Raw genomic sequence first — 27,699 nt, 5'->3', positions numbered from 1 at the left:
GATTCGCGGCGATGGCGACGACGGCTCGGCGGTGGAAAGGGACGCAGTGAAACTGGCCTCGGTTTGGAAATGACTAATGTCTATTTGTTAAAAATTGGTTTGCTACTAAGTTATTGCATGGGCTTTGGATGAATCTCTGGCTCCTGACTTCTCATCTGTCCTTTGCTGGTGAGTGTGGTCAGTCCTCGGTGGGTTTTGACAGAGGCCTCCGCTTCGGGGTCCGCCCTCCATCTCATAACAACAAAAACAGTTTCAGGATCAGCGCTATGCTAGCAAGTCTGCTTGCTGTTTGGTTTATGTCACAGCTACTAAAGGCAAATACCGAGTGCTAAGAGACTGCAGCACAACAGCACAGTGCTTACTGTGGATACTTACAATCTGTATGAACACTTTGTAATGAGCCTCTTGATACTTTATTCTCCGACCATTGTTGATGGATGTTAGCTCGTTAAATGTTGACGCTTCTGCAAATGTAGCTTCACTGAAAAAAAGGAAGAGCAATAGTAGCTCCGTGCTTCCTTTGACAGAAATAAAATCTGACGACAGTGTTAGCTCAAATTATTTTAGCTACTTATAAATGTCTGGGATAAATTCATTTATAGTTTTTAGTTATATTGCGAAGCCCTTCTCCTGCTAGCCCAAACAGTTTTGGGTGCTCATTACTGACCGTGGCTCATTTTTAATACAGTCAAAGTTGCCTAAATTTATTTGGTTCTTGCTAATAAAAATAGTATAACATTACTGGCGTTCATTAAAGTGTAAATGTCAAGTGAAACAAAAAATGTTTAAAGAATATGCCATCCCTATACTCTGCTGCTATCTGGCCGTGAACGACAAGCTAACTTCTCAGTAAAAGTCAGATCCTGCAGAGTTATGACTTATTTTAGCATTTTAAATACACGAGCATGGTTGCGGCCCGGTAATGTTGTAGCCAGTGAAGCATGCCGGCCTGTCACGGGACAGGAGTAACGTTAAGGCTCTAAAGGCTTAAGCTTTCTGTGTGTGACAGAGTGAACTCTGAGCCAGACGGAGACGCGGGTCACGGGCTGCTGCTGTAAACAGAGACGTGTGTTGTGCAGATATGCTTTATCAGGTAGCACCAGCAGTAAAAGCTGGACTCCTCATTCTGTGAAGTAATGAGCTCTTTTGGCCGTTTCTCAGCACGAAAAGACCAGGCCATGTTCTGGGCCTCATCACTTGCACGTTCAGTGGCATTTTTGTCCTGTTGGCTCCAGGCATGTCTCATGATCCTGGGAAGGTGTGCTGAGCTCCTGAACTGCCCATTCACTGACAACCCCCCTCCTCCCCCCTTTTTTTTTTCTTAAAAAAAAAAAAAAAAATCTGATTTCAGTCTTTGCAAGAGTAGCTGATCACTCCAGCTATTTTTGTTGGGCTGTATGTGGAGATGTTTTTAACAAATACCTTCATATTTTTGTAATATCACTCACTGAATTTAATCAGAATCTTCAAATTACGCGTGTATCTAACCAAAAGCATTTGGTTGGTATTTCATATAATTCTTGGTGAATATTGCAGGCATTTCAAAGGCAAGCTAGGCATGAAATCAATATCAGTCACCGACCAAGTGCTGGGAGATATTTGGCTCTGCTTGACCAGACCTTTGGGAAAGTAGCCAACCATTGTCGGGAAGTTAAACCACAAATCACAATTGCTTTTGCATTATAAAATGCTTGCATGCCATTCATTAGCTCACATCAACCTCAGAAAGTTGGTGTATGAACTTTAACTTAGTGTTTATATTCTTTTTATGGGGTGAACTTTAGATTATTTGGCCACATGACTGAACAATTTCTATGTGCTAGCTACACTGTAGACTTAGTGCTTAGAGATCAAGCTGGCTTTTTTTTCCCTCACTCTGCATCTGAGTTTAAGTGGCATCTCTGAGTTCACATGCAACCCACTGTGACCACCAGTACATCTATATTTACCGGGAAATCAAAAGGGCTGCTGTTGTCTGTATGTCTCTGTAAATAAATCTTCTCTTCACAAAATAGAAGGAGGCTTGAAAGCAGAAACATTTTGAAATTAGTCCTTTCAATTTCCACAGATTTCCATGTCTTACTTGTGAGAGTCTCCAAACGGGATCACTGGGACTGCAAATCATCCATTGTTGGCTGTCTGTGGTAAGTCTAAAAGACGTCCCACACAATTATTTAAGGCATATTTTTAATCTGTCCTCACTGAAAGACAAGAGTTTCAATTTTCTGAGGAGAAGCTGCTTTGGAGCTAAAACCTATCCTTATTGTTTCAGAAAAAAAACTTGCTAATAAAGGTTTTCGTGAACTTGCATTTGTAGACAACAAACAATTTTTACTGGCAGTGATTTTTAGTTCTTGTGAGCCTGGGCCATGACTCCCATGACAGAATTATGCTTGTTTGTAACTCTGAAAAATATTCAAAGGTCAGTCTTTTACTATCTATATCAAGCTTGTCCTTTCTGTCCAGATATTTCCTCCAGATTCTCTGAATAATTCCATGATATTTTGCAACATAGATCCTTGTTTTCAATCTTATCTTGACAAATGATAATAATAAAAATCAAATGTGTAATGTTTAGTAAAATCCATTGAGAAATGCAAAATGATATGCAAAAGAATGTTTTCATTGTTGCAGAAGTTAAGAGATGAAACATGCTTATATAAAGCTGTTTACATTTACAGATGAAACCCATCATGTTTTCTCAGTAGACCTGTAAAACAAAAATAAATCCACCTTTTATTTAATTTCTTAGCACCATTCTTGGAGGCTCGATGTTGACAAAAGGTGAATTCAGCTAGTTAAAGTCAGCTTCAGTGCTAGAAGGCACTAAATTTGCACACTGCTTCTTTACATTGTTCATAGACTCCTGGATTGTCATTGAAAATTCAGTTATGTAATCAGTTTTATATGAGCTTTTCATTGAATTTGTTAAAACGGAAATAAATCATCAATTATTAATGTGTTATTAACACAAAACAGTGTTTTTCACTCCAACAAGAAGAATCATCCGTAACATTTAGATGAGACTCATTTTTGCCTTCTGATGCATTTGCTGGGAGGAAAAAACCTGATGATTACACAGCTCAAATGATAACCATGTGTCTGAGCTTCTTTTTTTTTTTTTTTTTTTTTTTTTTTTTTTTTTAGAGTAGACAGAGAAGACATGAGTGGAATTGATGAGATTAGAGAGAGATGAGGAATGGCATGCAGCAGAGATCCCTGACCGAGGTTGAACTGGGAATATTGAAACTTGTGGTTGTGTTGAAACTGCTCACACACCACAGTGCTGAGATAAACATGTTTTCATAATGTACGTCAATTAAAGTAATCAATTAAAACAACATGATTTAAATGATAGATTAAATTAAAAAAAATTCTCTTGTAAAGTGACATTCCTTAGTTCTCCATATATTGCACACATGGGGATCCATCTGCCATTTTATAGGGAGAATTACTGCTAAGAATTAGTTTAGAAATGTTCCCATCGGGCTGAAATGTGTCCTGATTATGAAACTAGCGAACACTCAAATTAGCGTTTTGATCATTATTGTATTTTTTGCAGACATTGGTTGGTATTACACAAAAACAAGTAAAAAAAAAAAAAAAAAGGAAGCAGAGTGTATACTTGAACACAAAAAGCTGCCTTTATATAGTAGTTTATTTAAGTTATTTACCTGTTTTATCATTTTAGCTAAGTGTATTTCTGTGTTTGTCTTTGTACAGATTGATCCAGGCCGGAGTTTGTTTTTGGGCGACCCACACTCCTTCACAGGGGCCATGGTACGTATATTCTCCTCATGTTTGCTTTGGATGATAACTGTTACATCTCTTTGCTGGGGAACAGTGTGGAGAATTGGAACTCTTCATTGATTATAACTTAATCAGCAATGTTTACCAGGAAGCAGACTGTTACATCAGTTCTATTGGTATCAAAGGTCCTCCAAGGTTTCTGTCACAGCAGGGCAGCTTTCGCTTTCCATTGCAGAAATGTATTTCTGTCGTTATGATGTGACGTAGCCATGGGTCTGGATGTGTTTAATTTTTTACAGTTTGTTCTATGCGCTTGCCTTGCCAAAGTTGGACTCGGCACGGTATCTCCTCCAGCTATGGTGACTGTCTGTGAGTGTCAGCTGTGCTTATGCTGAGCCAGCATCCCACAGGATGTGCTACCACCGTCTGCACTGTCTGTTATCTCCAATCTCTTTCTGACAACTGTAATCTTTCTTTGTGCTCCGTTTAGACTAAACTCTTTTCCTAACCAAACACACGTGTCTCGTCAATCTCTCTCAGCAGCACAGGGCCAAATAAATTTTTCCACCCCTTTTGCCCTTGAGGAAAAAACCCTAGACTCTGCTTGTATATCCATGCCTTGAATTCCCCACTGGAATTCCTCCACTGCGTGTTCATCTTGCATAAAAGTACTACCTCAAACATTTGGCTATCACCGAAGCCAACACAATCATACACATTACAGCTGTTCGGCCCATCAAACATCTGACTTTTTAACTATCCTTTCTTTATAATATCATATGTAAACAAATGTACATGTTATTGTTGATGACTCTGTATGTTGCTTATACCAATGAGTTGTTGCACAAGTGCTAATCGTAGTAAATTATTCTGTATGCATATCACAGTGTGGGTGGGAAGGATGGGACATAAATGCATTAATGCTGGTTGATTTAGATTTACTGTCCGTTTAAACAGGGACTGTGAGATTTTGACAGAGATGGTGCTGTGGCCATAAAAATTGAGAAACAGCTAAAAGGAGAACTTGCAAAACTCTAAATAAGGTAGACTTTTAAGAGAAGGGGTATTTATAGGGAAGTAGTCAGTCTGGTGTCTGTGTTCAGATGTTTCAAAAACCATGTTAAAACTAAAAATGTGGTTGTTAAAGAGAGTTGTCGGCTCCTTTACAAATAATCTGGCCTTTTCTCTGCAGGAGGAGGAGGGGCAGCAGAGCCTGGAGTGCATCCAGGCTAATCAGATCTTTCCCAAGAAGTCCCCCGTCCTGGAAGAGGAAAATATGCAGGTAAGCTAGCCGCCACTTCCACAATTTACCTTACTACATTGTAGTGGTGCTGTAAAAAATGGATTGTCAGATATGAGTTGATACTCGAATTTTGTGTCAAGGTGGATGTAAAAAAGTTCTGCCATTGATACTTAAAGGTCAATTTGGCCTGTGCTGGTTGATGGAAAGACTCTGGCCCTGCAGTGGTCAACCCCTGCCATTACAACAGAGACATAGGGGACCTGATGGTAACAGTGTTGCAGATTTGTTGCTATATTGAACAAGTTTTCAGACCCCTGTAGCATCATTTTTTCATAAAAGCTACTCGTGGCTTTTTAAGATTTTGTTGGAAACTTCTGGATACTGAAGTGAGAACATGCATCATTTACTCTAATCAGTAAGCAGCAGGTTCTGATGCATCACCCTCACCTGTCAAAAGCCTTCACTAGAGGCTAAGTCCTCATGAAGATGCTGATAATTACATTCAGAACCTATATCATTAGGTGTCCAAAAACAAATGTTTTCACTAATGCCATGTTAAAAATGTGACATTATTCGAGCCACAGGAGCCGATTTTAGGGCAAGAAGGTGCCTTGTCACGAAGAACCAAATCCACCTGAAACCATTTTATCTGCCTTGTTTATGAAGATTCTGAAAGTTTTCAAGCCATGAATTAAGAGCATGATACATTTGATGTGCCAGACATTTAACCACTCTGTCCCTGCATTTGACATTTTGGTGCACACTACTCATCACTTGGGGCGGTAATGCACCAGATCGCTGCGTGCCCACGGCCAAGAAACAAGACAAAGTAGTAGATATATTGAAACGGAACAATACCTGCCTTTGTAGGTGGAGCGAGTCTACTTTTTTTTTTAATCAAAATCAGAATTTCTTTTGCGCATTCACAATTCCCCAAACAAAGTGGACTTTCCGAGCAGACAGACCCGGATTCGAATCAAAAAGGCTGTCGTGAATGTGCCTTGGTGACCTCATCTCTAAAGCTGGATTTATTCTGGTGCGCCGTCTGTAAGGTTGGTTATCACCACCCTATGCTCCGTGTAGATCTGCAGAAGCTTGGCATGCAGCTCTTCTAGACCCAATATACACCCATGCTCGCAGTGCATTTACGTGAAAACACTCCATTGTGATTGGTCAGTTTGTGATAGCGTGTTTCCAGATACCTGGACTTTCTTGCTGAACTTGGGCGGTATTCAAAGAGGAATTGCAAACCAGCTATGCTGGCCCTACTGTTCGCAGATGGTTTGCTCGTATAAATCCTCTACTCAAATAAACCAGACCTTTTAAATATCAGTTTACACTTCCTGCCAGAGGCAACACTACATCAAATATCACTGAAGATGAGACTCACAATAGAGAATACTTGATCAACTGTTGGTTATTGCAGGACAACTACTGTCTCTATGACATACCAGCAAAATTTGGAGTTCCATCACACCCTGGCGGTCTTGACCTGACCATATTTTTATCAGAACTTTTCTAAGTTCTGCCACATCCAACCACAAACCATTCTGCACAAATGTGCTCTGCATTTACACCAATTTTAGGTGACAGCCATGAGTCTTTTCTTAATGATCAGCTACATAACTACCATGGCATTTGATTGAAGCTCTTTATGAATGAATACAGGTCAGAAGATTTTCATCAAGATGTGGATGTTTATTTTTTAGATTTGAGTTTGTCACTTGGGTAGCTTCTGGATCTTCTGCATTATTACTTTTTTCTGTTTCCTTTTGATAATAGTTGAGTTTTTTTTTTCCTGCGCGCATGCTTTAAACTCTCTATTATATAAACGGTTGTTGTTTTGATGCATGTCACAAGATGGTCAAGCTGAAAACATCTGGTGAAGTACTGCTCTTCGCATATATCAACATAACTGCTGATGTGATCTGAATGGCTTTGCCGTTTATTTGAAATGTTTTATCTCCTGCTGTTGCTAGGTGCCCTTTCCTGAGCTGCATGGGGAGTTCACAGAGTATGTGGGGAGAGCAGAGGATGCAATCATTGCAATGTCCAACTACCGCCTACACATAAAGTTCAAGGAGTCCGTTGTCAATGTAAGTATCTTTGAACAGTCTCAAATGAGTTTTGGGGGTCTAAATACGATGAGAGTCCGTCTTTCACACAGCTCAAAGTAACTCAGAAAGAGCTGCATTGTGTCTATTGGAGGCTGTGTGAAAGTCTGTATTATTGTTTTGTGAATGGACATAGTGCTGTGGTGACCAGGCCATTCAGACCTGATCTCCACTGGCAGCAGCTCCACGTGACTCATCACCTCCATTTCTAAAGCCGCCTGCTCGCTCTGGTTTCTCCCTACACTTACTGTTGCCATGGTCGCAGCCGCTCCAGGGATGCACAACAGTCGAACCCTCTCTCCATTTGTTTTCACCATGCTACGAGAAACATTAGCTTTGTTATCCAAATGTTCCCCTTTAGGTGAAAGAAAAAAACAAGCCTTGTTTATGACAATGACTACATCCTTTCCTTAATTTTATTTTTATAAAATGTCGACAGATTTTTGACAACTTAAACTTAGAAAAGTTTGATTTATGATCACGTACTGTACATTTCTGAATGCTGTATATTTTATTGTTTAGATACAGCTGTGGTCTTCGAAATTTTTCTTTTTTTAAAAAAAATCCTATAATCTTTACTTTGTGTTCTCATGACTAGTGTTTTATCTCAGTCTGTTTACATACAGTTGTTTGAGGGCTGTTGTTTTTGCTATCAAATTAAAAGATAATTTCCTTGAGGCCTTGGGAAAGCAAGCTGTGTTCGGATAATCTGGCTGCTCTTCTGCTGGCATGCAAGAGCAGGGAAATTGTGCACTGACACATCATGTGCTACAAGTAACAATAGCTTTTTTTTCCTTTCTGTCTTCTTCCTGTTTCTCTACCTCTTCTCAATTTATCATGCTTAATAAAGTAAAATCAAACTATCACATTTTATATTTATATTTTTATTATTTGTATTTTATTCAATACCTATAACTTTTTCCTGTGTTTTCTCTTTGCTGCTGTTGCACCGTAAATTTCCCTGCTGTGGGTCAAATAAAGGAATATTGAAACTTGAACAAATTAATTCATCAATTAATTCATCAACAAATATTTTCTTTTAGAAAAATCACATTTGAGGTGGAGTTCAGTGACATACTACATTAGCATTAGCTTCATATTCATTGTTAAAATACATATTAGATAAATGTTGTATATAAATTCATTGGAACTGGGCTGACTGGCACCACAGTGCTCATCTGTTCCAGGGTATTGCTGGGCATCTGTTAAAGCTGAACTAAACTGCATTTATGGCCAGCTTTGAAAGGTTTTTCCTGTTCAGCTGGCTTGAATAGCATTGAAACAGAAAGCCACATACGGACCAGAGAGGTCTGGATCAATGCAATGCTTGTCTTGCTCCATTCAGTGGGATGTGTTTACAGTACAAAATTAAACATTTTTCCAGACTTTTTTTTAACTATAATATAGCTCCATTTATATTCGCCACTAGTTTGTTTATTGTCTCCATTGAATTGTTTGTTTCTGTTTAGCATTTGATAAATGACAATAATGACAATAATCATTCTAAAAGCAGACAGAGGGTCAAATGAATGTTAATAGTATAACCCCAAATATAGCATCCAGCTTTTGTGTCATAAGCAGTTAATAAATATACTGGCATTTGAAATTAATGAGGAAGCATCTACCTTATGTTAAGGTGTGGATGAACCTTGGAGTAAGAGTCTTGCATAATAAGTAATATATACTACATGTATTTATGTATTATCTAATACCCTTTTTGAATGCCGCAGGTGCTCAGTCACATCTAGGTAAAATACTTTCAGTATCAGTGGGAATGAATCACTTTTGGAGTTGATGGCAACAATATCCAGGTTTACATGCTTATTTTCGATGAGGATGATCTGCTCAGGGCTTAAAAAGTGGGCGCAGCTGACATTTTTACTATAGAAACACCAGCTGTACCATGGCACATGGAGGCCCAGCAACAACCCACAGATAAAACAAATATTTATCTTTTATATAAAAATCTTTTATACCGGTGTTAAACAGCTGGCTGTTCAATTGCTGTCCTACTGTTCAGTGCAGTCGAAAATAAAAATAAACTAGCTAAATTATTTAGGAAAGTCTTGATTATCATTCAACAGTCTGCAGGATGCAGCCTAAGTCAATTTCTCTATGTTGCTTATCTGCGGTGGTAGACACTGGCAGTAAGTCTAGCTGTGTGTATGTTGTAGCCTTCGTAGGGTGACAGCAAGGTTTAGACAGCTTGTTTGAGTGTTTATACTCCCTGTTTTAAATGCGCCGTTTGAATGAGTCACTGTTTTATAAAAAGAACATTGCAGATTGTCTCCTTGTTGATAAAAATGTTTTGACTCTGGAAAATGTTTATTTAAGTCTGAAATAGATGAAAAGAAAGCCTGGCAGATGCAACTATTTATAACAAACATAAATGAAAAATTAAAGTCATGACTGGAGTTGTGACTCCAGGTGTGAGTCTGATTTCATTAGTGTGTGAAGATTAAAACTGAAAATTAAAGTTAATAATGTAAGTTCACACATTGTACTGGTTAATGAAAGTGCCAATATTTCTGCTCAGCTTTCAAACTGATGGATAATAATTGCTGCTCTACTAAAGCATCCAGGGTGGATATGCACTCTTGCATTTTGGTGCCAGAAGCTCAACTATACCTTTATGAAGTTGCAAACACTAAACTAAGGCCAACTCTGCTCAAACACTGAATCTTTTCAGGTTTTTATTAAAAATAAAAGAAGATTTAATGTTTATTTAGTTAATCGGTCTTTCGAGAGTTTTTTTGTCCCTCGGTGATTCTGTTATGTGTCCATCTGAGTGTTTCCTGTTGCTGTTCGCTGCCCATCACGTGTCACTGGGGTTAATTGGACCGTAACGGCCCTCTGGGTACTGGCTCACGTCAGTAAGAGCCAATGTTCTCGCGCATATTTGGCCGGGCTGACGAGGCATCTGCATCACATGGTAGAGCTGTTAAAGCTCACAAATCGGGGGTGGGAGGTGCTGGAGGAAAGTGAGGAATGGTTAAAAACCAGCTCAGGAATTTTGATGGTGGCCACGTGAGGGATGAAGATTGGAGGGCAGAAATTAAGATATGCTAACATCCGGAGTATGTGGTGATAGAAGCCTCCCACTTCCACAAACACAGACACACATGCAATCAAATTACAAATACATCACACTCGTCATTGTTTTCTCTGCTTTCTTTTGGATAGAGTTGTTGTTGTGAGGTGTCAGTGAGTACCCAGCAGAGCTGCACGAAGTGGAGTGGTTGATTTAACTGGACTTTATTGTGTGCCTGCCTGTTAACTAACCAGTGCCTCTGGGATCGGACTCTCCTTTGTTCACCCTGTTTAACACCAGATGCTGATTTAATGTAGAAACAATAAAACATATATCTCATGATGCAGGCCTCACAGTGCATCAAAGCAATCTAGATACAAGTGTAGCCTGTCATTGTGTTCATGTATTGAGAACTGACATGTGTGTTGAGTGGCTTGCAACGGTGCATGACTCCTTGTGTGAACATCAGCTTGAATCCCACCTTTTCCAAAAGGCCACAATGCTGCTGAAAAGTACTCTTTACTTATTAACTGAGCCTGAAAAAAAGCATCAGAGCCGTCTCCCTGCTGTATGTCACATATTGTCTTAAGTTATGTGCACAACAGTTTTGTGTTTTGGATGGTATTTGTCTATAAAAGATAAGACCGTGTAACTGTGGCAAACTGAAACTACACATACAAGTTCTTCAGCATCTATTAATGAATGATTTTTGTGCTTCCATATAGGATTATGTTTAAGAGTTCGGAGGGAGCTGTGATGTGGAATACTAATGAAACAGCACCTGGACAAATCTGTTTGACTTGCATAGGGTTGCCATGATAATCAACAACCTTTTTTTTTTTTCCCGTGAAAGCATCTTTGAAGCACATGTAATATTGTAACAGATGCCAGCAGTTAATAGCATGAAGGCTTTATTTTATTTTTTTTGCCACTAATTTGTTTGAGGGATTTTCAGTTGTACTTCTCTGATCTTTTTCTACTTTCTGCACGAGTTTGATTGGTACATTTGCAACATCTACTCTGAGCATGTCCTATCTGTGTGGGAACAACTCAATGGCTTTAGTTTGACATTTCTCTGTCTTTGGCTCCACAGGTCCCTCTTCAACTGATTGAGTGTGTAGAGTGTCGGGATATGTTCCAGCTTCATGTCACCTGCAAGGACTGCAAAGTTGTCAGGTAACATCAGGGAACCTTTTTTTTTTGTTTTATTACTATCGTCATACTGTGACATTTTATTCATATTTAACTTTGGAAAACTTTGAGTAATCACCCCATATCAACCAATGGCTCCAGGTAGAAAGGAGGTAGTCCTAATCTTACTCATCCAACCCAAAAAGTTGGAGCTTAACACAGCAGTCTGTTGACTGGTCAAAAGACTCATCACTTCCTGTGTGACTCAGCACTAACAATGCATTAACAATGTCACCATACACCTATAGGTATTTTAGTTGTTTAAAATCACACGCAAACACAAAAGAACAGAAACTTATGGATGTCAGCCATTCTCCGTTGTTTCTGTGTAGCGTTCTTGAGTGTAGTTCAGTGCAAGGCAAGTTTATATTTGTAAAGCACAATTCAACAACAAGGTGATTGAAAGTGCTTTACAGAGATAAAACATCATAAAACATAAGTAAAAAACACAAGAAAGTAATAAAAACAAAGGAGAAAGGAAGGAAAGAATATTTGGTAAAAACTATTAAAAACATTGTCAAATTTAAAAGTTTCATCTCTAAAGAATCAGTGCAGATTTAGATTTTTAAATAAAAACTATTGATTGATATGCATCTGAGAACCAGGTGGGTCTGTAACCTGGTTCTAAATAAAATGTTTATCTGATCTGGGGCTTTCTGAGTGTAATCCAGACATGTGAAACATTTATGAGTAATCCAATGTTTAAACAATGTTCAGAACTGATATTCATTTACAATAAAAAAATACTGGCATCAAAATTTTGAATAATTAAAACTCCAGCACTTAAACTCATTTAAATGCCTTTAAGTATATATTTTTTTTATTAACAAACATGTGCTTAACTCATGTTTAATTTATTGCAGCATTTGTGAAGCCTGTAGTTGATTTTATTATGTAAATGTTAGATTTTATCAACATGTGATAGTAAATACCTTGTTCAAAGTTAACCTGCTACATTAGTAACGATAATATAACTGTAGCTGAAAATAAAAATAATCCAACAGCATTAGGAGAGAAATGCAGATCATGTAGGCTTTATAATGCAGTTACATTGTCTTAAATATTTCTTAAGACTTGAATAGAAATATCCTGCTCCTCTTTACATGAAACAAAAAACAGCTTCAGGACATGTTTTATCTAACAATATGTCATTTTCTGCTGCTTAAGATCTCAACACAGAAAAATTTCAAGTAGAATAACTCTGTAGTTAAACAGCCGTTATTTGCTGACAGTTTTCTCTGAGGCAGACGCTGCTTTGCTGTCAGTTTCTGAGCGTTCTCATGTGATCTGCACAAACTATTCACTAGCTGTCCCCTCAACATGCTTCTGCAATAAAACCAACTCAATTTTACTCTTTTAAACACACTCATACTTCTACTTTCACAGACCATCTCCATATCAATATCATCAGCAACCTTGTTTTAAGTGATAAACACACACGTGTGCATGGACAAGAGCTGCCACTTATGTTTATATAACATTATTGGGCTCACTGTAGCGTTGCTAGTTGTGAGTTGTAGACGACTGAGATGTTTATTACAATTTTGGGAGGGTCTGCTGCCTCAAATTACTGACACTGCTCACATCTGCTCACAAGATCTCCATTCGGCAAATCTTTTTCTCCTCTCTGTTGTGTGTGTGGGCACTGTGCATACACACAGCTTTAACTGCTGACTGGCTGTTATGTGCCATGCGTGTAACCAATCACATGGCGTTGTAGGTGGGACAATGCTGGAGTCTGGTGGGGTAGTGACTGCAGACAGAGGGACGGCTGCATCACAGCCAAAATAACCCAGTTTTAAATTGATCTCGTATCGGCCATCGTGTTAAACCAAAAGGCCATTGTGATGCCCGTCAAAAAGTCTAATATTGGTCCCTGCTGATAATCGGTCTATCCATAGTTCTGACTCTGGGGAGTGATAAAAGACCGGATCCAGATGACCTGAGGGGTCTGGTAGGTTCATACTGAGTCAACAGGTCACTGATGTCTCTTTTTGTTTCTAAACCATTCAGGGCTTTATAGACAAGCAACAGAACTTTAAAGTTTATTCTCTGAAGGAAAAGCAGTCAGAGTAAAGACGTCAGGACTGAACTGAAGTGGTCCACTTTCTTGGTTTTATTGAGGACTTTAGCCACAGAGCTTTGAATGAACTGCAGTTGTCTAATTGACCATTTCACTGTTGTAATGTTGTTATTGAATTGATTCTCAAGCATTTGCTAAAAAAACTAAATTCTGATTATTTTTGTCCAAAACAAACAGAAAAATGTTTTCTTCGTGTGAACTTTAGTTGTTGTTTTTTTTAAAAATATCTTTCAGAGATCATCTAAGATGTATTTCTATATTTAATCTAAATCTGGCTCATGATAGTGTTGTGTTCAATGTTTGAACCTGTTTACATGTGAGACTAAACAGATTTAAAATGTTACATTTGAAATTTAAACTACTTTTCCACAAACCAGTAACATTTCTGGTAAATATATCCTGGATTTTGAACCACTGGATTTGAGTTATAAATATTTGTCTTTCTTTCGGTGCGACATCTACACCCTCAACTTCAACCTTGAATGTTCACAGTTTGCATGCCTTCACATTTGATCCCCAGGTGTCAGTTTTCCACCTTTGAGCAAGGTCAGGAATGGCTCAAACGCTTGAATGCAGCTGTACGCCCCCCTTCTCGCTTGGAGGATCTCTTCTCCTTTGCCTTCCATGCCTGGTGCATGGAGGTCTACGCTGGTGAGAAAGAGCAGCATGGCGAGCTGTGCAGGCCAGGTGAGCAACTGTCTCCCCACATGTACTCTCACAATCCCAGAGAAAGCGCTCTTCTGTTCCATTCTCATCAGATATCACTACTTTCTGTGCAGGCGAACACGTGACTTCGTGGTTCAAGAATGAGGTGGAGAGGATGGGCTTTGACACTCAAAATGCATGGAGGATATCTGACATCAACAGCAAATTCAGGTAAAAGAGGCTTTCATTCAGAGTCATGCTGCTGTGTTGATTCCCCTTCACTCCCTGTCAGAAGATAGTCTCTACCTCTGCTTTCATTACCAAACAACAGAAGTCGGTGTGCACTTTAGACAGTGGGTGGTTGTGTTATTTTACTCCATGGGTGCTGCACCCCTGGGCAGATAAAGGGCCAACCCAGGATTAGGTGTCTGTACACAGAGACTTTGTTGAGCCATCACAGCCCTGCAGTGCTCCCTCTCTTTTGTTTAAATTTGCTCTCTCTCTCTCTCTCTCTCTCTGGTTCTCCTGCCATGCCAGGCTTTGCCCCAGCTATCCCCAGCAGATTCTGGTGCCAGTCTGGATCACTGACAAGGAGCTGGAAAATGTGGCAGCTTTCCGCTCCTGGAAGAGGTTCCCTGCAGTGGTTTATAGGTTGGTGTCTTTGTTTCTTCCTCTTAAGATAAGACTTTTAACTTGTTTTAACATGACACACTGAAGCAATGAGCTGTAAAGGAAGCTACTCTCAACTCTTTATTTAAGAACTATGTTTCCATATCAGTGCCACACTTTGTGCAGGCTTAAGGTGTTCATAGTCATACCACACAGAAATGAGGAGTCTCTATATTGACAAAATGAAGCATTTTTATATAAAGTTTTATTGTTCTATATCAGAACCACACGTCCTGTTTGCTTAATTACCACTGATGTACCACTGCATATAATCTATAGGTCTGAGTCAAAGTCAGTCAGTTTCGTGCCTGTGTTTTAGAACATTTGATTTCTGGTTTTGGAAAACCACTAAAACAAACAAAAAAAAAAAAAAGAATAAAGTCCCAACTTGTTATGTAAGTCAAAGTTCTGGACATAAAATAGCTATGAGACAATGTTTCAGTGGCATTAAAGCCAAAGGTCAGATGATTTGTAATAATTTGCAACAGCCTAAGTATGTGGGAGCTTTCTAAGTCCCATCTATCCATAAATGCATGAATATTTGTTAGTTAGCTCATTGTTGTAGGTCAAAGAAGTTTTTACATCTTGTGTTTTTCTGTTTTGTTTTGTTTTTTTAAAATTTTTTTAATAAGGTTGTGTCCTAGTATAAATGAATAGCATTGTCACCATTAACATCAAGCTTTGGATGTCCCCTCACATAGACATCTGAGTACAGGAGCTGTTATCGCCCGCTGTGGTCAGCCAGAGGTCAGCTGGTGGGGCTGGAGGAATGCTGATGATGAGCACCTGGTCCAGTCCATCGCCAAGGCCTGTGCCGTGGACAGTAGCTCCCGTAAACATCTTCCTAACGGAAGCTACACCAACGGCTCAGATCTGCCTGATACTGATTTCGGTACAAGCTTGCATAAAGTCAGAATGGCTCACAAACAGTCTGTGCTGTTTGTGGCCTCACAAAAAACACACATTTCCATTTGAACACACAACTTTTTCTGTGACGTTTCCACACTTTTGGTATCACATCTTTTGCTATCTGCAGGAATTTAAAGAGACACTGTTGTGCAATCCAACCTGTTGGGGCTTGTTGCAAGCAGCTGGTTTACATAAACACACAGTAACATATTGTCAGATTAGGCCTGATGTGCCTAAATAAATGTTTTTCCTGGCTGACTATATTTTACTCATCATTATTAAGTAATTGTTTCAGCCTGATCTCCTCTTATATATTCATGCAGCCTGTATCATACTAACCTGTGACCTTGCTCCTCTGTGTTTCAGAATCATCCATGACAAACAACTCAGAGGTGGAAACTCTTGCCATCCAGCCCCACAAGTTGCTGATCCTGGATGCTCGGTCCTACGCTGCAGCTGTAGCTAACAGAGCTAAAGGTGGAGGCTGCGAATGCCCAGGTAGGGCTTCTCTGCTAAGTTTTATGCAGATTCAAGAGCACAGCCACAACTGCAGTTGTTCTAAAATTAATCCTTTTTTGTTTACTCTTTATTTTTTCCCTGCACCTATGGGTTCTTCTCATTTCTAGAGTACTATCCCAACTGTGAGGTGGTGTTCATGGGAATGGCCAACATCCACTCTATCCGCAAGAGTTTCCAGTCGCTGCGTTTTCTCTGCACTCAGATGCCAGATCCAGCCAAGTATGACTTCTTTTCTCATGAAATACCTCCAGCAAGACTTTTACACTTCTCTAGCTGCCCTGCTACAAACCTGCAAGCTAAAATGATCACTGTAAACTCTGAGCTTTGCTTAAGGGAAAGCAACTTGTGAACAGTGTGTTTTGGCCTTGATCGTACATCTGTGCCTGATTTAGTCTGCCTGACACAACCCCAGGTGAATGATCCTGTTCCGCACGCGCTCTCAGGGTCAACGCTACTTTGATGTTTAATTAAATCACAGTGGCTTAAGAGAGTGTCGCTGAATGTAGTTAAGGAGTTTAGATCCAAAGACAAAAATGGATTTAAAAAAATCTTGCTGACTGGATGCTAGCTCAGCTTTAGGTTCATAATGTTTGTGCGAAAATGCATTTTTCATTGAGGGTCTGTTTGATAAATTAGTTGTAGAATCTTTCTGATAAAAACCACAAAACACTGCAAGTCACAACAATAATTTAATTTAAGATATTTTTAAAAGCTGCTTGGTATCGGTGAAGCACGGTTGCTAACAGAGTTAACTTTAAGTTTTAAGATTCTGTCACAGAGCTTGTCAGACACTCCACCAGTTTTATAGACTGGAACTTTAAAAAGGTAGTTAGTATTATAAACCAGATAAGATAAGACATGTTAAACATTTCTTCCATATTCAAGTAGGTCAGAGTTTATGAATGTCTCCTACTGTTTTGAACTATTACATGTCCGTCACTGTGAATTTATGACCCAACAGTTATTTGCATTTATAGCTGATGGATGTACTGTTTATCCGAACGTGTGCCGCTAAGATGAAAATATATATTTATCATCAATTAGGTTTTGACAGATGTCCCTTTTAAACTACCTCACTTGTTTTTTTCACCATGTTCACAAACTACCGTCTTAACTTTGATCTTATAGCTGATCTATAGGAGGTTCAAACTGCTTGTTTGCTTGTGATTGGTCATTATATCAACAAAGATGATTTCATAAATCACATCACAACATTATCATAAATGTTGTTTATCTTTTTAGCGTTCACTTTAACCTTTTGTGCGTTGGACTAGCCTTTGCAGTAAATTTGTTCTTTAAAGATGCATTTGCAGTTCTCTGATGCATTCGCTCTCTTGCTCTCTTATCATCAACAGCTGGCTTTCTGCTCTGGAAAGCACCAAGTGGCTGCAGCACCTGTCTCTGCTGCTGAAGGCAGCCCTGCTGGTGGTGAACGCTGTTGACCGTGACCACAGGCCCGTCTTGGTGCACTGCTCCGACGGCTGGGACCGCACACCTCAGATTGTTGCTCTGTCCAAGCTGCTTTTGGATCCTTACTACCGTACCATAGAGGTTTTGACTCCTTCTCTTTTTATTTAATTCCATTTCTGACACCTTGAAGACCTTTTTTAATCTAAAAACTTGTGTCTTTGTGCAGGGCTTCCAAGTTTTGGTGGAGACAGAATGGCTGGACTTTGGCCATAAGTTTGCTGACCGCTGTGGCCATGGGGACAACTCGGAGGACCTGAATGAGCGCTGCCCTGTCTTCCTGCAGTGGCTGGACTGCGTCCATCAGCTGCAGAGGCAATTCCCATGCTCCTTTGAGTTTAATGAGGCCTTCCTGGTACGTACTTATTCAGCAGTTGAAGTCAGACTCTTTCATTCTTAGATTTATCACCTGAATGTTTTCATGTCTGGAAGTGAGAATGGAATGTCTCATTAATGCATATCTGTGTTCAGTTTCCACTTGTGTGACACTGATATGCATTTACCTTCAGGGTGTGTTCACAGCAGAGCACATTAGAGAGCTTCTTTTCATCTCTGCTCTTGTTATGCCTGGGATTTATATACAAGCCCCTGCATGCTAGTTTATGTCTGTTTGTGTGTGTGTTTTCAGGTGAAGCTGGTGCAGCACACATACTCCTGTCTGTTCGGCACCTTCCTGTGTAACAGTGGCAAAGAGAGGGAGGACCGTCATGTTCAGGAGAGAACCTGCTCAGTCTGGTCACTGCTCAGACCAGCCAACCGCACACTCAGGAACATGCTGTACTCCTCCCACTCCGAGACTGTACGTTTGCCGTTGTCATTCAGTCCTGTTGGAAGCAGAGTCCTGCAGAGGTTTAGATAAATATAAAGTCAGAACAAGCAGAATATTCAGAAAGCTTTTATACACTCAGCAGACTTTATGAAAGCCATGCAAGACAATACATGGGAAGAGGCTTATTGTGATGAATAAGATCTATGAAAACCAGAGAATATGCAGACCTGGTTTCCTGTCAGTCCAGACAGTGTGTCTTCAGAGTCCTTGCAGGAAGACAAGATATATTTCACAATGTTTTAGATCAACTCCTAATTGTTATGGTTTCAATTTGATTTAGAAGTCTTCTTCACTCCCTACTTGGAAATGCATTTTTGTGGTTGTTGTTGTGTCAGCTAGTCTGTGTGTAAAGGAGAGCGTATGGGCCATAGAATTCTTCCTTTATAATGCAGGGAAGCTATTCTCAGGACTCATTTGCGTTCAGATGTAAAATGTGTCTCCTGGCATTCTGGTTTAATATCTTGACCAATTAGCAGATTATCTTCAGAACATTTTGTTGCTGTTGTTGTCTCACATCTGAGTTAAGTTTGTGTCTCACGCTGCAGGTTCTCCACCCAGTGTGTCATGTGAGGAATCTGATGCTGTGGACAGCAGTCTACTTGCCCAGCTCATCCCCCACCACCCCCTCCGATGATTCCTGCTCCCCATACCCCGTGCCTGGTGCCAACCCAGAGGATGCACCCCTGGGCAGGTGAGCCTGGCGCGCTGGCACCCGACCCCTACCCCCACTTCATGTCTCATGTAAGATGAAGAGAAGTTGAGGCCTCCCACAGCCAGAGGGCCCCGGCTTCTCAAATCTGCTGCTTTAATACTTTGCTCACTTCAGCTGTTGTATGATGTGCTCATCTTCTGTCTTGTAATGGTCGAAACATTTGTAAAAGCAACAGGAAGTTGTTTGATGCTTTAAATATGGCAACTCTGAGTTAGAGTTGAAGTCTGACATCTTTCATTGTTTATGCTCCATTTGTCTCCTGATGCTGATTTGGTTTATATGTTAACAAAACAATAAATTGTTTTTTTTATTTTCTGTCTAGATGTACGAAAACTCGCTCTTTCGACAACTTGCCCAGCGCATGTGAGCTGGGAAGCTCGCTAGCTCCCAACCGTCGCTCCAGTGACCCGAGCCTTAATGAGAAGTGGCAGGACCACCGGCGCTCTCTGGAGCTAAACATGGCAGTGGGGCCAGAGGGAGAGGCGAATCTGGATCAGGAGGTGCAGCCTAACGGAGTGGGGCCTTATCCGGATGGACTGGACTCTGAGCTGGACGACAGCCCACTGTCACAGGACTCACAGGCTGAACTCCCTCAAGAGGCCACCGTGAACCCAGCAGCAGAGGAAGCAGAAGAGGCAGAGCTGTCTGTGGCAATGGGTGTGGCTGAGGCCCAAATGGAGAATATTCTTCAGGAAGCCACGAAAGAGGAGGCAGGAGCAGATGTGCAGAGGGAGAGAAGTGCCTCTGTGACTAATGCTAGTACTTCTGCTAACACAGAAGAGAAGAGGGAAGTAAAAGTTGAAAAGGAGAATCAGATTGCATTGGTTAACAGGACTGAGATGCAGGAAGATCTATTTGCTAATGGTCACAATCAAGAAAATGGCGTAGTGGAGGTTGAGGAGGAGGCAGACTCTGCTCCTCTGCCTGCACAAAAAGAAGAGGAGCTTGATGAACAAGCAGCAGCGGTGACTCAGGCTCCTGAGGGCCCGCAAAATGTAGAGGACTCTGTTCAGAAGGAGCTTGATCGAGGACCCAGTGAGTCCTGCTCAGGTGAGCCAGAGCAGCCTGAAGACCATAGAACTATTACTAATGGCTACGTGGATGAAACCTGCCCTGACTCTGAATCTGAATCTGATCGCGTGGAGCCAGTAGATAAGAGGGCCTCACTAATGGAAAGTTCCACAGAGACGTTAACTGAGGAGGCCTGCAGCAGACTGGAGCTTCCAGCACAACCACCTGTTTGCCTGAACCGTCAGCCCTGTAGCGATGGCAGGTGCCAGCTTCCCTGCTCTAGAAAAGAGAGGGGGCTGGATACAGGTGAGCAGGGCTTAAACAGGACTTTGAATGGGGGCAGCAAGCAGCCCTCTGTCAGTGCCTTTCAGTCAGTGAGTGCAGACCCCAGCAGGGACGGGCTTTGTAACGGGGACGGTTCTGATGGAGATCCCTGCGGAGGACCTAACTGGGCCAAAAGTAATGGGGAACGGGCTCCTCTGAGTCGACAGGTGTCCCTAGCTAGCTGCAACTCCTTGATCCTCCACCCTCGGGGCAGCTGCTCTCAGCACCGCTGCTGCCACACAGCTCTGAGCCGGGCCACCATTAGCCCGGAGCAACCATCCCGCAGCCACCTGGATGATGATGGACTAACTCTGCACACAGACGCCATCCAGCAGAGGCTGAGGCAGATCGAGGCAGGACATCAGATGGAGGTGGAGACTCTGAAAAAGCAGGTCCAGGAGTTGTGGAGCCGCCTAGAGAATCAGCATCTCGCCGGTTCCCACAGGATTAATGGAGACATGGGAGATGAAGTGGTAAGATACTGACTGTCTACATCACTAATAGCAGCAACCTCCGCCCAAATGTTAACGTTTACTTGACAAACAGCTTGATAAAGATTCTTTGTCTTTCCATGCAGACCTCAATGACAGATTCTGAGTACAACCTTGACCCAAATTGCTTATCGCGTTGCAGCACAGAGCTCTTCTCAGAGGCCAGCTGGGAGCAGGTGGACAAGCAGGACACTGAGGTGAGCAGTCGATCGCACCTAAAAGATTTTTTCATGGAGGGAAGGACAAAAGCAATCCAAGCCTAATTTAGTATTTTTGTTTCAGAAAAGACTATTTTTGTGAGGGAGATGCTGTAGGTGGAAGCTGTGAACGGCTTTGTACGTTTCAGGTCACTCGCTGGTACCCTGATCATTTGGCTGCCCAGTGTTACGGCTGTGAAAGCAGGTTCTGGCTTGCCACCAGGAAGCATCACTGCAGGTAAGCACTGAGGCTTTTCAAGCTGCAGATTCATTCCTTTCTGATTTAATCTGAGCTTTTTAGAGTCTACTGAGGTGACTTCAAGCTTATTCCATCATCAAAATGACTCGGTGACCCTTCATGATGCAATTTGCTTCCTCTTCACGCTTAAAAATCTGGAGATGTTGTGACCAAAAACTGATTATGGATCAGCAGGAAGTTTGTATTACATTTATGGCCTATAATTAAAATTTTGTCTTTGAAAATTAAAAATGTAAGAAAGTGGAAAATAAATGTGTTGACTCACTGAAAGTTACTTTGACAAAGAAGTTTTTAATGTAGTGCTAAAAGGTTTTTAGTGTAGGTCGGATCAAGAAAGGTGCAAGTTTAGAAGTGAACTTTGTGTTTTCTTGTCTGATAGAAATGAATTCCACTGGTTTAGTTCTGCACCTGCAGAAAAAACGGGCGTTACATGAGGCACCAGTAATTGACTTGAACTTATGTTTTTCATCCACTCGGCCTGGTAAATGAGTACATTTATGTTGTCATCAGGTTTTAACAACATCTCTACTGTTGTCACAACGAAGTGGAGCTCTGTAATAAGTAAACTGGGCTTTCTCTTGATAATTAGTTTGATTTGAATTTTTTGTGGATTGGCTTGTTGCCCACTGCGGATGCCCGATGTGCTCACACACGTTTGAGATCAGATCACTCTGGTAAATTGCAGCTTTTTGTCTCATACCATCCGGTAGGGGGAAGGCCTCTGCTCTGATAATGTTCTGGCATCAGTGCAAAGTAGGGATGTCACGATTATAGATTTTCTTGGTATTGTTATGGTTGGAGAAATGATCATGATTATTATGTGTAAATTATTACACAAAACTATACATGTGTAAAAATCCTACAAGCGCTCCTCATTGATAAATAAATGTTATCAATTTATAGATTTTATCTTTTGATGCAAAGAGAGGACAATGATAAAGCAGAAATGTAAACAAAAAGTCATTCCAGCAAAATCTCTTCTGCTTTGTAAGCAATAAATATATCCTCCATGTTAACTGTGGATTTCTGTCAGAGAAGACAGATGGAAAAGACTACAGAGTCTAAACTTTGACTTGAAAGTGTTTTTCTGTAAATTACATTATAGAAACTTTTTTTTTTTTTTTTTTTTTTTAACTTTTCTGTTGAACCTAAGTTGAGAAATTCAAAACTTGTGGAACAACTTATGGCTAATGCCATATATCTGAAATTAAAACACAATAAAAAGACATAGATGTAACACCAAGTCTAACTGTCCATCAAATTAGCTTTTTCTCTTTTTCATCTGTATGACAGCGCAACGTATGTAAACGCTGCTGAAGTCGTCACTTTGTACACAATTCTGAAATGGTAAATGACATTTTATTTCAGTGTTAGGATGGGTAAAGTTTAACCCAGTTACGGAACATTTACCTCAAACTAAGCTGAAGCTTTCTGTCTTGCAATTGGTGAAACATATTTTCTCCTTTTCCTCCTTTTTTGCACTGTATTACAGCTGGCGAGCCGTCTTCCTTTGACACCAAATTTGACAAGAGTAACTTTTCTGTTGGACAAAAGTTTACCTTTGTCAGGCTTTCCCAGGCTTTGGTACATCTTTTAGAAACAAAGTGATGCAGGCAGCAACGTGTTGATATTTTCTAACTCTGTTTACAAGTTGGGCTGATCTGATAACAGAAAGTGACAATATTGAGGGATTTTTAAGGCTGTTTAATATCTGGATTAATTATGAAACAAAGTAATCGTGACACCCTTGTTGTTAAGCGCTCCTCACTTTGTTGCTGTTTCAGCTTGTTTAAAGTTCACCTCTGATCCCGGATGTTCTTGAATTCTGGAAATAAATTGGCATACGGTTCATCCCGTTCAGGATTCAGACAGACTTTGTATCTTAATGTTATCTATATGGTTCAGGCAGTCCTTATCCATTGTCTGCCCCTCTCCTCCTCTACAGTGGCAGGAAGCCTGTCCAGGAGGTCTGGTGAGATCCGGCTCCCCTGTCCTGCCCCACCCTTCTTACCCCTGCATCGCTGCACCCTCCTCTTAATCCTAACCCCACCCTGTCCAACCCCTTTCCCCTTCTCACCTGCTGCATCTTCATTTAGTGTTGATTGGCGGTAGTTTCACAGTAAAATTTCTTCTCATTCCTGAGATGTATTTGCACAGGAGTGTGTCCTGCAGCTGCAGAGTTTTTCCACTAAGTACTTTCTGATTGGCTGTGACCGTAAGCACGGTGTGTTCGGCGGGCCAGCTGTGATTGGTCGAGTGCTGATTGTTATTTCATGTGAAAAATTGAGACAACCTATCAAGAAAACAGAAACAACATGGACTTCCTCAGCCTCAACCCACCATAGCAACACATCAGCACCATCTCCGCGACACCCACCCACCCAGCAGACACCCTGGCAGCATGCTGCCCTGAACCAGTCCCCCACCCACCCCTCCCCCCCTTGCATCTCCCCTCTCAGCAGCACGGCATGGCGTCGGAAGCTGCTCGGTCTCTTTGGCTTCATGAAATGCCAGAGACTCAGAGTGAATTAGTTGTTTTTATTTATCTCCTCCGGTTGAGTAAAGGGAGGCATAAACGGCACCGCTGTATGTGTGAGCGTGAGCGCATGGCCTCACATCTGAATCGGAGCATGGGTGTTTGAGTGATCTGTTCTGTTTTGATTGTCCTCCTTTGTTTTAATTGGCTGAATAATCAGGTTATCGCAGCTTTATGTTGGAGTGCCTCAGCTAATCTGGCATGTAGTTAGGTTTCACAGTGAGGGATGTCGGCTCACTGCTCTCATACCTTCTTCCCTCCTGTTTTATCATATGTCCCAGATGGTCTAATTCTTGCCTCAAATTATTAGCACTCAGCTGTCAAATCAAGTAATGTTGTGATATGTCATGCATCCACATTCAGCTCCATCTCCTACAGAGATGTATGATAACAGGAGGTGTAAAGAAGCTCATTCTCCAGAGTCCCCCTCTGATTGGTCCATGTCTTCCTGCAGGAACTGCGGTAACGTTTTCTGCGCCAGCTGCTGCGATCAGAAGATCCCAGTGCCAAGCCAGCAGCTGTTTGAGCCCACCCGTGTCTGTAAGACCTGCTACAGCAACCTCCAACTCGGCTTGGCCCCCCTAGACCTCGAGCTGGAGAAACCCATCACAGCCAGTTCCAACTGAGGACCACCGGGCCAGAACGAAAAGGGAGTCGTGCTGAGCCGCCAGCCGCTGACATGAGCGCACCGCTGAAGAGTTTGGAAGCTACACAGAATGTCCCATGTACTTTGTGTGTGAGTGCGTGCGCTGCAGATATGAAATTTCATGTGTATATACAGAGGATGACGTGTTGGTGACAAACCAAACACTCTGAAAGATGCATGTGCACAGAGGTGTGTGGGGAGTGTGTGTGAGACGGAGATTCTGACACAGATTTTGTGGCAGTGATGGGACTGCACTCCGAGGTCAGAGGAGTGAGAATGGACATCCTGGTGCCTTGAACCAGGCGGGCAGAGAGCGTCGTCTCACTGTGTTTGCTGAAGTCTCTTGGATGACTTTTGTATTATTTTTCCCTGCTCATCAAGATTTCTCTCCAGACTTTGGGAGGACCATCATGGCAGAGCATGCAGCTTAGACTCTCCTCTGGAGTGTGCGAATCTACAGGAAGTGTCTAGACAGGGCAGCTCCGTGCTTCACACACGTCCTCACAAATGTTTTTAAGAGAAAAAACAAGGGTCAGTTCACCCAAATGACCCAAAGTGAATCACATTTTCTCCATTTACCTTCATGGTACTCAACCATGGGGCAGCATGTGGTTTTGTTTTTTAGGTTATTGTTAGGTTGTGTATTCAGACAGACCAAAACTAAACAAATAGATTGAGTAATATGAGCTTGTATGATTGGACTGTTACTCTTTCAAAGGATGCCAGATCCTACGGCTCCTGCAGCGCAGTCCGGTAGCATTTTTAACAAACTGTTGTCTCCTTGGTAACCCCCCACATCTTGCAAAATCCAAACCGCCTCTCTGTTAGTTTGTTCTTATTCTGGAGTGTTTTTCTGGATTGTCAAGTTTTGTTGGGTGAACTGATCCTTTGACACACCTCAGGCTGATCTTACCAGCTTTAGTTTGAACTTTTCTCTCGCCAGGCCTCACATGATTGTGTTTTAGAAAATAATCAAATTTTTTGCATGAAGATTCAGCCCAAAGTGCAGACCAGACAGAGTTTATCTGGGATTTCTCAAATTCCAACATTTGTGCTTTCTGATTTTGAAACCATCACGTCAAGTCGAGACGATCAGACCCTTTAACAGCCGGCGTCCTGCAGAAACTGATGTTTTCAGTTTGCGGAAGGCTGCAGATGAGGCTGCAGGGAGCTTGTGCCTGATGTGGACTGACTGACAGTATACCGTCATGCCCGTCAGTCTGCGCCTCCTCATCCAGCTTCTCGCTCCTCCTTCAATCCTTCAGTGGAAATCAGAAGTAGAGGTGTAAATTTTAGCATTTTATTTCTGTTTAATAATGTTGTTAATACTCATCTCACTGGTTTCCACCCCGATTGGCTGAAAGGTGGAGGAGAGCAGTGGCAGCAGAAAGGGCTCTTTGTGTCTTCCTAAAAGCCTGTAAATCCACATGAGATCAGCAAAGTTTCACTGAGACGCCAACTCTGCAGCACACCCATTCAATGACCTCCTTGCACACACACTGACATGCATATTTTTTGTAAAAATGAATAAAATTAATATATTCAGATATCTATATAGCATTTAAGAAAATGTATAGAATTCCTGAATAGTGGCTCACTTAATTAGTCACCTTTTTTTTATTTCTTTGTTTTCCTATGTTGATAAATTGAAAGAAAATACCTAGTTTTTGCAGCCTGTTGGAGATGACAGGTTTTTTTTTTTTTTTTTTTAAATAGAGAAGCAGGTTGTCCTGTTTTGATGCTGCAGTGGTTTCCCTTTTGAAATGCGATCCTTACATGGATTTTATTTATTGAGGTTTTGTTGTTGAATTGCTGTTAAAATCCAGATAATTCTATTGCCACAGGATAATCAGTGTTTATGAGACAGGGAATGAGAGCTGGTTTCCAGCTGTGGCTACGGCAACGCTAATCATTTTAGGATGCTTTGTATAGCCAATCACAGCAGGACGAGTGGCTGTAGTGATTGCCTGATAACAGGGTGGAAGAGGCGGAGCGTCAGGTGTGTAATGTTGTCTATGCACTTAGAGAACCGTGGTCCAAAACAGGAAACCTGAACCCAAAATACTCACCTCCCCCTCCTCCTCCTCCTAAACTCACAAACATGACTCCATTTAAACATCTACAAACACTACCTCTACTTTTTACCCAAACTCATTCACACACACACACACACACACACATCCTCTAGTTGCTGAGCGACTCTTGCTTTTCAGATTCACATCAGAAAGAGACTTTTTTTCTTTTGCTTATTAAAGGTACAACAGTCAAGCATAGATTAGCATACTTTCAATCTTTTTATTTCCCATCATCCATCTTGTTCTTTAGTAGCTGGCCCACTTGGGCTGCAAGTAGACGGCACGTGGCACGACTATCAGATCAGACGCACAACTTTAACTGTGACGACATGATCCTGCTTAATCACACAGGAGCTGTTTGAGAGCTGGTTTCCGTTTGACTTAATCGCGGTGGAGTTAGCAGGCGAAGCCGTGCCGTGGGAGGAGGAACAACAGGTTTGAAGTGTTTGCTGAGTGATGGATGTGTTTAACTGAACGGCTCAACATTTAACCCTTTACAAACGGTGTGCAGTAATGTCTGTCTTTACAAAAACACTCGAACAAGCGCAGCCGTGAATGAGTCTGAGGTGGAAACTTTACAAAAGTTGAGGTATTGCGTCTGCTGTGACAGAATAGTCTGTTTGTGATAATCTGAAATGAAGTCGCACTCACCCTAAACATGTTTGTGTCTCAGACATTGAAAGAAAACCAATGTGTTCTCAAATGAACTGTGAGCAAAGGATTTAATCTGGGAAATAATGGCTGAATAAGACGTGTAATGTCCTTTTTATGAGCCCAGTGTGAGGCCAGCGCTTTCATTCCTCCAACACACACATTAAACATCTACACCCAGCAGCGAGCATGCTGACTCAGCATTGTCACTACCAGTACAGGCATGTGGGACACCAAACTTGCTTGTTCAACAATCCATGAATGTGAATTGTCTATATGGATAAATAATAAAAAAAAGGCTTTTTTTTTTTTTTTTGCACATGACCATAAATTAGACACTGCCACAG

General features: G+C 41.2%; 1 protein-coding gene across 5 annotated transcripts; it reads left to right on the top strand.

Annotated features, from left to right (window-relative positions):
- mtmr3 (myotubularin related protein 3) lies at positions 1 to 26,276 on the top strand. 5 transcript variants are annotated; one of them, XM_079251350.1, is made up of 22 exons: positions 1 to 168; positions 2,069 to 2,144; positions 3,724 to 3,780; positions 4,943 to 5,032; positions 6,973 to 7,089; positions 10,291 to 10,311; positions 11,232 to 11,314; positions 13,933 to 14,099; positions 14,192 to 14,288; positions 14,595 to 14,708; positions 15,428 to 15,618; positions 16,002 to 16,133; positions 16,262 to 16,373; positions 17,510 to 17,705; positions 17,791 to 17,976; positions 18,250 to 18,420; positions 18,996 to 19,141; positions 19,485 to 20,970; positions 21,075 to 21,185; positions 21,335 to 21,423; positions 23,390 to 23,416; positions 24,435 to 26,276. In XM_079251350.1, exons 3-22 carry the CDS (start codon positions 3,778 to 3,780, stop codon positions 24,604 to 24,606), a joined length of 3,711 nt encoding a protein of 1,236 aa, XP_079107476.1. In that variant the 5' UTR covers positions 1 to 168; positions 2,069 to 2,144; positions 3,724 to 3,777; the 3' UTR covers positions 24,607 to 26,276. The 5 variants fall into 5 exon arrangements, 4 of the variants coding, with proteins under 4 accessions (XP_079107476.1, XP_079107474.1, XP_079107477.1 ...); XR_013771540.1 differs by lacking the exon at positions 1 to 168 and adding an exon at positions 1,870 to 1,987 and having other exon boundaries at positions 21,131 to 21,185; positions 24,435 to 24,450; XM_079251348.1 differs by lacking the exon at positions 1 to 168 and adding an exon at positions 1,870 to 1,987.
- The last annotated feature ends 1,423 nt before the right edge of the window (positions 26,277 to 27,699 follow it).

Source organism: Telmatherina bonti (assembly GCF_933228915.1).
Source record: "Telmatherina bonti genome assembly, chromosome: 13".
Lineage (NCBI taxonomy): Eukaryota > Metazoa > Chordata > Actinopteri > Atheriniformes > Telmatherinidae > Telmatherina > Telmatherina bonti.
Note: the sequence above shows the minus strand (reverse complement) of the source record. Positions and strands in the feature narration are given on the sequence as shown.